Below are 13535 nucleotides of genomic sequence, written 5' to 3'. Positions count from 1 at the left end.
CAGAAATACCATGTACAAATTCAATGGCACATTGGGACATACGGCAAGGAGGGAGTTAAGCATCCACGGTCTTTCACCCAGTACATGGTTGCACACAGGATGCTAGGGAGGGAAACACTCAGGGATGGAGACAATACATCCAATGCTTCCCTGAGACAAAAGGTTAGATCTGTCCAAACGATTAACTTTCAAGGCACGTCAAACATTCTGCATCAAAACATTAGTATGTCTTACAATGCCCTTATCTATAGGCCTCCATGTTCTGAGTTAATATTGTTACCATATGTTCTGAAGCTGAACTGAGACATTTGGTATCCGGAATATAAAACAGCTATTAATTGTAGCATATCTGACTATCTGAACATATAGTACGGATAGTGCCAAGGAAGAAATTACATAAACTACAAAATATATTTAATGTTCAGGGGCAGTGTTCTACCATACTTGAAGCTACCTGTGTCTAAAATATTACTACAATCTTAAGATTATATCTACTTCATAAGCACAAGGAAGAACAATACCTTTTCTATTATATAGTTATAATTTTGTCACAATGATTTACTGTGGCTGTTGACCATGTCATGAGTGAAAATCCCTTTCATTTAAACAAAATGTCATAAATGAAATGAATGGCTCAATTTTTTTTTTTTTTAATTTTTTTTTTTTTTTTTTTTTTTTTTGGGGGGGGGGGTTCATTTATATGTTTATTCCTCTCAATTTATTCATCACTTGACCAAATAGAAAATAGTTTTATCCCTGAATACTGGTCAACCATACTTCCGCAGCCATCAGGCACCCACATGAATTAGTATTGGAATAACATGAACAGAAGGTCTGGTTCCATCACAGTGAGAGTCTCACGTCATATCGCCCTATTTATGTCGCACCTACATGTACACGCCATTTCCCCCCACGCTATATCATACTTAATGCCCCATGCTATATCACCCTTCGCCCACACTCTAATATACATACACTTTCTAACCTTCTCTGTATGTGTATATCATACTTAACCCACCCTATTCATATTTAGCCCCTATATGACCTTATGTAAAGGTGCTTCATGGAATGAATAATAGAGAAGATTATAATAATTATTTAAAAGTGCAATATGACAGAAGGATGACCCCATATGCATCAAGACAGCCAGTGTCATGGTTGGTTGAAATTACCTCCTGAAAAAAGTTTGTACTTGAAAGCTTGTTATACTGAGTAGTTATTAGGCTCGGGGTGCGAGGGTCATTTGCCCCAATTATGGGATTATCTCAGTATCCTACTTTTACAGACTATGCATTTGATCCCCCCCCCTCTTTCTCCCCCCTACCCTCCCCCACTTAAAGACTGATGAACTCAATGGACCTATGCAATGCACTTTTTGTTTTTTTTGCTTCAGCAATTAGAAATCTCTTTATATACAACGATCAATACCACAATAATAGTTAATAATGCCTTTATACTTTAGACTATAAATATCAATTCATTAAAACATAATTGATGTTTCATGAAATGTTTACTTGGGCGTTAAGCTGATAGCATATTAATTGCTTTCCTAAATCAAATGCACATTCTCCAAATCCCTAGCTCTTCAAATCTAAAACTGTAACCAGTGTCAGATATCATGGCACTGACCAATGATACAAACGTGACGCTATGTCAGGCACAGATTATACATGTAAATCTTCATTCACAAACAATTGAATCTGCTCCAAATCTGCTCCAATTGCGGTGGGTGAGGCGAGTATAAATACCGAGAGGATTTTCTAATTCTCGTCTCCGTAATCCTTTCAGCGCTTTCCAAATCGGTTAAATCCCCTGTCAAGTTACATTTGAATCTTTGCCAGACTCTTGAAAGGTTATATATAGCGTTGATGTTACTTTTGGGGATCCCATTAATAGAATATCCATTTTTTGTCTTTTAAATAAAAACAAATCTTTACTTTACATATACAGGCACTTGCACACAGAACACTTTACCGACATATAATAAGATTTTTTTTCCTTCCAACTTTCAGTCTATAAGAGAAAATAAGAAATTTATGTGCTCCTTACAAGGAAAATTGTCACTTTACTACAAAATGAGCAATTCTTCTGCTCACATCCTTCAACCCACCACTATATCTAAAATGATCTTAATTACCTTAAAGTAAAGTCCACGCTAGACTGGTGAATTTAGGGAGAAAAGAGAAACATTTTGAGAAACAATATCACAGGCTGATGTCTATCAACATCATTCTCTATCAAAAAGTTAAAACTGAACAGGAAAGTGTTGCCATGGGAACCACTTCCACAGTGGAAAGTAGAGATTTAGTGAGCCAGTCGACTGCTATACGATTGAGACTAAAGCATCTCCTGGATTTAAAGATCTGAGAGAGAGAGAGAGAGAGGAAATAGGGTGGACTGTGTCGGCAGGATACTCCCTTATACAGCCATACAGCTGCCAAGATTCATGTTCAAAATGCACACTTTGGATAAGGGAAAATTGTTGAATCACAGTTTTGAATTTTCAGCCAACACTCGGCCATTTCAAATTTATGAGGCTGATCTTGCACCATTAATGAGGGTCAACAGTGATCATTAGCTGGATAAACCAGTCAACTCTAACCTTGTATCAATGGCAAAATTTAAAAAATCAGGCATGAACAAAGCTTTCAAGTTAGTCAGTGACAACCAATTTGTCATTTTCAATATATTTATGGAGGGGGTTTATTTTTATTCTTTAAAAGCACCTGTCTTTTGTAGCAGCAAATTATTTGGTATACTGTGTACATACGATTGATGGAAGTTGAACACTGCCTAGTGTTCTAAATCAATTCATATTTTTAATAGTAATTGAGCTTTTATAAAGTGTTGATTTGATATACAATAGCATACATCATTTATAAGACCTGGCCTCTCTCTGAGGTCTACCCTACCATACCCTCATGCATCCTATGCTCCTCACCCCTCCCCCAACAATCCTTCTATAGTATACCCCTATAATTGAGATGGGCATCCCCCACAGTTTCTCTCTTCTAACATTCAATGAAAAAACAGGTGCCTGGTCCCTTACCCCTCCCCCATGTCCACTTCCCTCCTCACCCCTTATACCCCTATAATTGAGCTGAGCATCTTATCCCCCATAGTTCCTCTCCTCCCAGGCAGAGAGTAAGAAACAGGTGCGTGGTCCCTTCCCCCTCCCACATGTCCACTTCCTGCCTCGCTCATTTCCCAAATGTCATCCTGAACTTAACAGAGGATGGATCAAGTTACCTTAATCATGGAAGTCTCTATTAAAATCCAGATTTTACAGGACCCACATTTTTTTTGGTGGAATATATAGCACTTGCAAATAGATGCTTGTTTTAGAAAAAAGATTAAAGATTTTTTAAATCTTTATTTAAGAACCTGACTAAACAATGGGAAGGCTATCAACGAGGCTGAGATGTGAAAATGAAATATTGTCTTATTCATATGAAATAGAATGGCAACAATATATTAAGAGCCCCATCAAGAGGGAAAAGTGAATGAATTGTTCAGATCATGACACTTTTAGACGACAAAACAGGTCTTACAAATTTAAACATACCGGTAGGCATTCCTAAGAAAACAATTGTCCACAATCTTCTAAAAGAATGTCAACAATGACTATGAGCAAGTCTCACTTTTGAGAAAAAATATCAAACCCACAACATATCTTCAAATAGAAACATAATCATCAAATCACTATTCTTGACATTTATAAAATGACAAGACCTTAATATAGATGAAAACCGTGTTTACTGCGGAACAAACTTCTATTTTAGTTTAAGATAAGATGAAATAGAGTTTTGGGCAGTCAATAATCTCATTGATATTAAATGAGCGAGTTTGAAGAAAGATACGAACATGATATCTACCCTTCAAATTGGCCTGGTGTTGACAACATTCCGTCCGTGTCCAAACAATATGAGTGGCAATCCGCTGACCCAACGTGACCTTCAATGGAGAAATGCACGGTCTTATTCCTACAGCGACCCCGTTGGTGCGTGTGCGAAGCCTGCCTGTAAACATGACGTCAAATGGCCGATCCAAACATATCACCATACCCTCATTTTCTAAGGTCCACTGCAGGCTCTATCGTACACAGATTCTCCTTTTCCAAACTCAAAGTCAATTCCTCCTCTGTGATGGCATATTTTTTAGGACGGTAATGTGTTAATCGGTGGGTAAGTGCGTCTGTGCGTCAGCACCAACCTAACCCCCCTCGCACCCCTTCCTTGGGTGCAAAGGCCCCCTCCTCTCTCACCAGTGAGTCCTTCCATGGGAAGCTTCCTGGACGACTTCAAATCACTCTACGTCAAAGAGCCCTCTATAGCTGTCTTGGTATCAGCTAGAAATAGACCTCAGGAAGTAGTTATTACAACTAGACCATCGTTGACAATGCCTGACAGCCTGTGGAGCAGCCAACACACCTTCAGCGACTTATCAACAAATTATCTCTCCTAATAGGCAATACCTCACTGATTCTTACCGGATATTGCTCTCGAATCAGCAGATTTGAAATCAAGGTGGCACTCTGCCGTATCTCTGGCGTTCCCTAGTCAGTCCATACCCTCATTCATACAGGGGCTGAGGGGTGACTCAGGGTGGCCACTGCCCTCTCGATCCCAAACACATCTCAGACTGTCTCTCTCTGCCATCCATCCGACAAGTCTGAGAACACAACTTAAGAAATGTCAGACGATTCCTCGGGATAAGATATCTGCATTTCCGGTTCTCAGATTTCTCTCTATTTTCTCAATCTTTCCTGCTTCAGTCATCACAAATACATCTCACACAGACGGGTGTTTCCTCTGTGAATACATGGGAGTGAAAACATGGGAGTGATGGACAGCAATGTATTCCCTTTGCCACATCTAATATTCACCTTGGTATTCATATGGTCTTCCAAACTTCAAGAAAAATCAGATATCAAGAAACTAAGTCTGAACGACGTACTTCCATCAGTCTCAAACGATGCCATTTATTTTGTAATTTCAACAAGTTTTAATCAAGAATCTGATCATTCAGAGAAATTAATAATCAGTATCAATACTAATATGAATTCCCCATTACACTTTTTCAGAAAGAATCTTAATCTATGACAAAATATTCATAACTTTGGGATGGGTTTATTTCCAAAAAGATATCCTTTTAATGATTATTTGGTACTTCATAACCTCTGATCGTGTGCAAGGGAATTGTCAGCAGCAAGCATGTTTTTTAAGCCAAATCTGCATGACATCACCGACATGAAGCATGTTTGGCTGCTTATCCCATGAAAAGGATATAGATCTATTTCTAGAATAATAACACACTTTCCAGCGAACTCACTAATACAGCCCATGTTTCCAAACTCTTGATGCATCATAGCACCCAAACATGACACTGACTCATGTTTGTATTTATGTTTCACATCCAATTAACAAATTGATCCACTTATATTCACCACGCCTCAATTATATTAACGCTCTAATTATAGCTAAAATAAGAATGCCAACTATCTCCTCAGTTTCATTTTTAATCCCATGTTATGTACCCTTTCACCCAAATACATTTGTAGCATTTTCCTCTTTAAAAAAAAAGGAAAATCAAAAATGTTTGAAAGTTTTGGGATTATACTGAAAAAATGCAATGCATATTTAACTACAAGTAGTAGATTTTAAAATTGGCTGATCCATTAATCATTTAGATCAGAATTCACATGTTCCCTACACTTAATAATCTCCTACTATAATACAACATCCAAATTCCCCCTATGATGAGCATTTCAAACATAGATAAACATATCACGACAAATTATGGAGAATTTCATTAGAGTGCATGACCAACTCCAACATATAGAAGGCAACTGATATATGCCTATGATCTATTTAGTTCAACTACTAGCCTGTATTCTCCCAACCCCTTTCTCCCATACCCCCGTACCTTTATGCTTCAGGATTATTCAGACTTAGAGGGGATCAGGGGTATTTTCTTGTAATCCAACTGAAGTTTCCACTTTCGAAATAGAAAGGCAGTTGTTTCAGATTGTCTACCTCAAAATGATGAGATACCAATGAGTCTATAATCCATGAGATTTACGGTAAGAATAATCATCTGCTGCTAATACACAGGATGACTACCCAGGAATCGACTTGAAATAAAAGATAATTTGACGATAGAGAAAATCCGTATTTCTGATGAGTACATAATCTTGGAGATTAGTCTCAAGAATAGATCTTCAAGGTAGCGAAAAATTAGAGCATGACTAAGAATTCTGCATGGACACTTGTTATTTAAAAATCAGACCACAAGGTTACATGTGAGGTAACATTACTTACAGGTTTTGGATTGACGATTACAAAACAATTCAGGGTTTGGTACGATTGTAATCCATGGGATTTACTTGAATAATCTCCAAAATTAATGTTCTCTTCATGGCACTAGCAGAAACATAATTGATAGCACTAGGCTACACACAAGTTAACACATTGACTACTAAATTCCCTATATCTTTCTATGCTTGTAGGCGCACTTTCAATTACAATGTGCATCAGAATCTACAGTTTCTGATTGCTTTTTTCTAAATCTTCAGATTGCAATGAGTTTCTAATCCACAAGATTTACTCCAAGAGTCTCTCATCACCATCTGCATATTTATTTAGAGCATGAATAAGACGACTGGACATTGAATGAGAAAAAATAAAACCTCAAGGTTGGCTTTCAATGAAGTGTGATGCAGTTGCTATGGTAACACTTCCCAACTATAAAGAGGTGCTGGGTGATGGCCAAGATAGGGAATCGGGTAGCTCCTGTAATAAAGCTTATGGGAATGAGATAATTCAGGAGCCTGTGGGTTAAAATGAGTCAGTGAAAATAGTAAAGGCTTTCTTTGGATTTGACATTGCAATATCAAAGATTACATTATTTGCTCATTTTGGGGGGAAAAGTAAGAAAAATGTACCTTTTTGAGAAGTGGATGCCTTCTTGCCTTGATGATCAGAAGACTTCTTGGATGGAACAGCAATCTTTCTTGTGGGGGCTAGTTTAGAAAAGATGTGATCAAGATTACATGATGGTACATATACAAAAATTGTGTTAACATAGAATAACATCTTTAAATAAACATATAATGATGCAATGGAGTGCTACAAAATGTTTGTTTTATCGTTTTAGCGTTGAAAACCCTACGGGTGTTGACTAATTGTAATAATCTAGACAATTTTTCTTGAAAAGCTTCTTCTCTGTGAAGACTTGAAACAACCTTCCCTCATATTGAAATGTTCTATGCCAAATAGAAAAACTGTAGGAAATAGTGAGGAAAATGTAGGAAATGAACTGAAAGTAAATAAGAGCAGACTATTCAATATCCTTCATTTAGTTTATACCTGCATCTACATGAGTAGTATCTTGACTAGTCTTTGATGCAGACTTGGTAGTTCTTTCACTGGTTGTGGTGCCACTCTGTCGACTGCGTGAAGAGGTACTTGACGTAGCAGGCTTGGTGGTGGTGGTGGTGGCGGTCACATCTGAAAAGTAAACAATTACAACATATAAATATGCTGATATAAGCAATGACCCTTTATACATACCGCCATTAAATTAAATTTGAATTATGTGCCAAGTTAAAGAATTTGCCTGCTCTTTTGAAACCAAATGTAGTTTTCTAGCTGTATATTTATATTTATTTGTAAACATTTGTGGTGGATAAACAGAGGCTACGAGTAAATTTCTATGATTGTTTTACAAATGAATATGTATTGACAAACCAAGTTTCCTTCTCATTTCAAATTTAGCTTAAATATGTAAGAAGTAAAAAGGACAGCGAACATATATTTGTTGTCATAACTGAAATTGAATTCAACAAAGAATGAAACTTAAAAGCACACTTTCAAACCATTCAACAATCAAAGTAATAGCCACTGATTGACAAGTAATGAAAATCAAAAGTGTATTATGGTAAGTGTGAGTGAGACAGAAAGACACCACTAACTGTGCAGTTGACACAAGAGGGCAGGCTTTATTTTGACATAAAAGATTGAGTGAATATCATTTTCAGAGTGAAGTGCTATGGTAGGTGATATTTGTTGTATTCATGCTTGTGTTGTCAGTGCTTCAGTATCTTATAAGTGCTTTGTGACTTGTGCATAATTAACCAGTCTTGCTAAACTGGGACGAGAAAAGAATATTAGAGTGAGTATGAGTATGAGAGTAAAGGTGGTAGATATAGAGAAAGAATGAGAAGAGAGAGAGAGATAGAGAGAAATAGATAGAAAAGATATACATAGAGATAAATCAGACAGCTAGCTAACTGTCCTAACCAGGGTCAGATTCAAAGAAGATTATCAGAAGGTATACATGTAAGAGGCTAATCACAGATAAGTAAATAGCAATCTGGATTTTTGATGACTATCTAGCTCAAGTCTGACCTCTATTATGTAAAAACCAGCATCATGTGATCTGTTTCTCAGGTAATAAAACTATCAAGGTCTATACACAATGCAAATTGTACTTATTATGCACATTACAAAGGGTACAATGAAACTCAAATGTAACCCAAATAAATTGAGTACAAGAACACAAGGAAAATGTCTTCTTTCCTGGCTCAAATATCATTGAAAGGGGATGTTTATGAATAACACTATTGTTGAATAATTAATATAAAAAAAACTGAAAGTTTTTTCATGGTTCATATATTATGTTATTAATGGGAAAATGAATCCCTATGTTTCATTGTTGCAAAAACTTCAATGATTTAGTCATGACTAGAGTTAAAATATGAAGGAAAAGAAAGAAAATACAGATGGATTATAAGATAAACAAACATGTTTGTCACATACTACACAAGCGAAACTGTAAAATGACTTGGAGAAAAACAAAGAAAAATGAATTTCTACATCATGTTAAACATACAAATTCAAATAAATTGTAAATGACATTTAACAAGGGATTAACAATTCAAATTGAAAGTGAAATACAGCTTGTATTGAAACCAATTACCCACACATACATCAAAACTCCATGCAAATATGAAAACCTTAATGTAATGATGTCTGCCTGAATTCCCATGGGGTTAACTATCAGAACTTTTGTGATAATGTATAAATAGACAACAAGCAAAATGAAAAATTGTCTTATATTTCATGAGATTTTCTTTCCCTGTCCGATTCTATTTAGTGAAAAGAAAGGTTCACATTTCTAGTAAGTTGTATTCGACAGGATATTTCTGATTTTTAATAGAAATCTGCTGATGAACATTACTTTTGAAGACGAGATTTTAATTATTACAATAATAAGAAAAGTTTTCTAGATCTGTCAGCATATATCATCTATTTGGAGCCAGAGAGGCATTAATTATACACACAGAGTTTAATGCCCTTCTGGTTTCAAACAAAAGATATATGCTGAGAAGGGAAAAAATAATTTAGTACTTCAAATGAGACTTTCAAAATTCCAAACATAACATTTCTGTTCTGAAAGATAAGTCTACCTCATTTTCACTTATAAAGGGCCTGTAATTCATTTAGATGTCCCCATGAGAAAAATTGTATACAATTATAAAATGTTACCACCAATTAGTATTCCGACAGGCACATAGACATCATGCACAATCACAAACAAGACATGTCACATTATGAAAAACAACAGTCACAAATAACTACAGGCAAATGAATGAATGGGACCACAGATTAATCTACTGGATACTATAAATACTCACTTCTACCGGACGAGTTGGAACCGACTGTTGCGCGATTGCGTCGAGCATTTCTCGCTACAGATGGGAGATGCCGATAACAAAAAGCATGAAGGTATGAATATATATGAACATGGATGCAAAATGAAGGAGAAAGGGGTGGAGTGTGGATAGAAAGAGTGTGAGATTGTAGTGGAATAGTGAAAGAGTAATGTGAGAAAATTGCATAGTCAATTATGTCAATGTGAAGAAGAAAAAAAGGGGGCAGTGATTGGTTCATTGGAAAGATGAGTGTTTAAAAACGAGGGTAAATTTGAAGTCAGATCAAAATTTGTTCAAGAAAGAGAGGGGGAAGAAATGATAGAAATATAGGAGATAGGAAAGGAAATGAATGAAAAGGAAATAAATGAAAAGGAAAGGGAAATGGCAGATGGTATGTTTATAGTATGGGTTTGCATGCAACCATGGAATGGAGTATGATAAAGAACAAAGAAGAAAGTTGTACAAGGTTAGAGGTTAATAATCATGCAAGTTTCCATTGTTAAAACAAGTGACATAGTTGAGACCAAGACCTCGGATCCAAAGACAGGAACCAGGGTAAAAACTTTTGGATACATTCATTCTAAATACATGTACATATACATGTCAGCGTATACACCTAGACCGAGGTATGAATAACACAAGAATGGTCTCAACTATATCACTGTTTCTAACTACATTGTACAAGGTTAATAATGCTTCTTCCATGCTTGATATTGTAATTTCACTGTGTGCCTAGCTGAAGGGCACTGCAGGGAAATTTCAAAGACATTTAAATATTATCAATGTCCCTGCTAATCCCCATTGCCAAGCATGTAACAAATTCATTTCATATATGAAATGGGAGGAGATTTTGAGCAAGTTGCCAAATGCAGTATCAAATTCTGATTCTTTTTTTTTATTTATTCAGTGAAATAAAGGCCAAATCAACAACTACATCTTTTTCAAAACTGATTTCTTACATTCATTCTCAAAATAGGCAAACAATATCTATTTTTCATTGTGATTATGTAGCATATATAAGAGAAGCCCTATCATACTCAAATTGGTTCTGCCTGGTTCTTAATTTGTTATGCACTATCAAACTCTATCCTGCTGTGCTAACCATTAAGCAATGGTAGCTTTCATCATCTACCCATAATGCATTGGGTTTTGAAACGCAGTATCATCCCTAATGGGTTTGATGGCCACTCAAAGTGATCAGAGATAAATATCAGAAGGAACACTTGATCACGTATTCAGGTTCGCTATTTGCATTAGTATTGCAATATCTACAGAGTATACACTATCAAAAGGATGGCAATACGGAATTCTGAATTTCAGATACTCTTTGCTGATAATCATTCAGCAGAATTGTAGTAAAGCTAAATGATTTTTTAAAAGCTAAAAACTGATAATCTATACCAAATGGAGAAATAATTGCTCAAAATCTGCTCCTCATTTCTTAACTTGAACGTACATGTAGTACCACCGCCACCCAATGAACGTTCCCAGATGAATACATTTTAAAACATCGTGCTATTCCTGCATACTTTCATTATCTCCCACTTGATAATCTTACTTTTTGTTACATACAGATGAGAAAAAGGCATTTATAAGTAACACAATCTGCACTGTGTTGTTTATAACCCAAATACTTCCACCAAAGAAAATTGCTTAATACTCTCAATCATGCATTGTAAAATTTCATGTAATTTGGAGAAAACATATATTTTTCATTCATATCTTGTCACTACATGTGTAGCATCTTGAATCGTGGAACAGCTTCTGTGTTATTTTTTTACAGCGTGCGAGGCTTAAATATGAAATACATGTACATACTCTTCTTTCCTTTTCTCTTCATAAAATCAGATTAATTCGCAACTAATACATTAAGAGGAAGCATTAATTAGGATTGATCAAATGAACAAGACCGAAAGGCTTTTATTCTAAACCCAAACCATTCAGATTACAATCTACTCTTCATTTCAATCCAATCTGTACATCTTCCCTTTCACTGTAGAGAAACCCAAGGTTACAACGCAAGCCTACTACTGCTAATAAAACATGCAGACAGAAAGGCCAAAAATAGAACAAATTTTCCATTAGCCAACATGAACCAATAGCCAGTTGGAGGCTTAATTGAGACTCGTCTACAATTTCACAATTACAAGCCACAGTATGGATCTATTTCCCCCAACAAATTTAAAGGAGAAGTATTGAATTTAGGAGCACTAAACCAATAGTATCCTCATGTACACATACAGTGTGGCATGTCAGTTGGATTATTTTTGAGCAACTTAGAGAATATTATAGTTATATAACTGCATTATATTCCCTTAACGATTCATCAGATTAATCTTGTAACCTTTGCAGCTTAAACTGGATATTGGTTATACACCATATATTTTAACTGAATTTATGCATATTTTTAAGAACTAATGTCTTCCTTGTTTTCTTTTTTCTATATTTCAAAAGCAAATACAATTTGAAATAACCCCCTCCCCTCACTAAAACAAAACCACTTCATTTTGTGTCTAATTACTTAACATTAATCAAAATGATGTCTGAATAGTCCAACTAATGTAAGCTTATTTCTACAACATCCATGAATTACTGTCCTAACTTGTTACAAGACCCTGCTAATAACAAGAAAAAGTTGACAATAAAAACATCTAAATACAATATATAGGATATCCACATTTACTTCACTCTACACGTATCTATCAAGTTTCAAACCTACACATGCCTTACGAGTATGATATACATGTATTAAATTCAATTGAATTAATATTTGTCAAATATTTGTTATTGCTGACAATACTGCTCTATCACATAGAATCCCCTGCAATATTGTATTTATTGGCCTTCCTCATTTCCTGTAGATAAAAGGTTTCTAACAAATTATCTGGCTTTCATTATTTTTTTAATCTATATTTGTGTTTCTTTGATTTGTCAATTAATCCTTTATTTTGGATAAGGAGCATCATTTTGAAGTTTATCAATATGTTGGTAGTTCTCACAGATGTAAGGAATCTGTTGGGAGTGCAGTACAGTGCTGTTATGAATGCCAAATCTTCAAGTTCAAAGCAAAAAGCAAACTTAACAGCAATTTGCTAACAGGTGCAAGCATGCATGATACTGCACTACCCTAAACTCCACCTACATATATGTGAACTGACCTTATTTCAAATAAATGGTGTAAGAACATGAGAAAGGCCAGCATAAATTAAAATGACAGCAAGTCCATCCACATATGAATGATATCTTGAAATATCTTAGTGCATGCAAACTTATCACATTAAGCAGAGGATCAATAAAGGCATACTTAGTTTCTCACCTTCTCTGGAACTATTGGAGCTTGGTCTAGAGGAGATGGAGTTCCTGGACTCAGTTCTCTGTGAGTGGTCCGACGCCATGCTGGAGGAGCTAGGCTTACGCTCATGTCTCTTGGTTTCAGAGGAGTTCCTCGAGGACAATGCTGTCTTCTTGTTAGGTTTGCCTGGACAGTATCAAGACAACATGGCCAATCATTTAAAAAAATTCACAAGAATTATTCTGTCCATTATATACTAGAGGAGATATGATTTTATCGGAGAGAGTGTTTGTGTAAGAAACAGTAGTGTACTTAAAGTAGTGTACCTGAGAAAGGAAGAAAAACTTTACTCTTTGCTCTGCATAAAGAGTGTGTCTATTAGCTCCATGTCCCGTGGGACACCTCTGTTGACAATCTATAACACCTGTCATTCATTCTAAGTAACTGTGTAAAGATGTCCTTCTGATTACTTTACAGCTCTTACAATGTAAGAGTTCAAATAGTTTACTTTGGACCATCAAAGAGGTT

General features: G+C 35.8%; 1 protein-coding gene across 3 annotated transcripts in view; it reads right to left on the bottom strand.

The window, feature by feature from the left end:
• Positions 1-13535, bottom strand: part of LOC763960 (serine-rich adhesin for platelets) — a 53103-nt gene that overhangs the window by 12967 nt on the left and 26601 nt on the right. For 2 of the 3 annotated variants that reach the window (XM_003723760.3, XM_011683202.2), the window contains exons 3-6: positions 13032-13193; positions 9698-9751; positions 7368-7508; positions 6944-7021 (exon numbers count right to left, since the gene is read on the bottom strand). In XM_003723760.3, coding sequence (XP_003723808.2) covers positions 6944-7021; positions 7368-7508; positions 9698-9751; positions 13032-13193 — 435 coding nt within the window. The remainder of the gene's footprint in view (positions 1-6943; positions 7022-7367; positions 7509-9697; positions 9752-13031; positions 13194-13535) is intronic. The other variant, XM_011683205.2, reaches the window with a different exon arrangement.

This window comes from Strongylocentrotus purpuratus, unplaced genomic scaffold (genome assembly GCF_000002235.5).
Source record: "Strongylocentrotus purpuratus isolate Spur 01 unplaced genomic scaffold, Spur_5.0 spur5_scaffold_11, whole genome shotgun sequence".
Classification (NCBI taxonomy): domain Eukaryota; kingdom Metazoa; phylum Echinodermata; class Echinoidea; order Camarodonta; family Strongylocentrotidae; genus Strongylocentrotus; species Strongylocentrotus purpuratus.
Note: the sequence above shows the minus strand (reverse complement) of the source record. Positions and strands in the feature narration are given on the sequence as shown.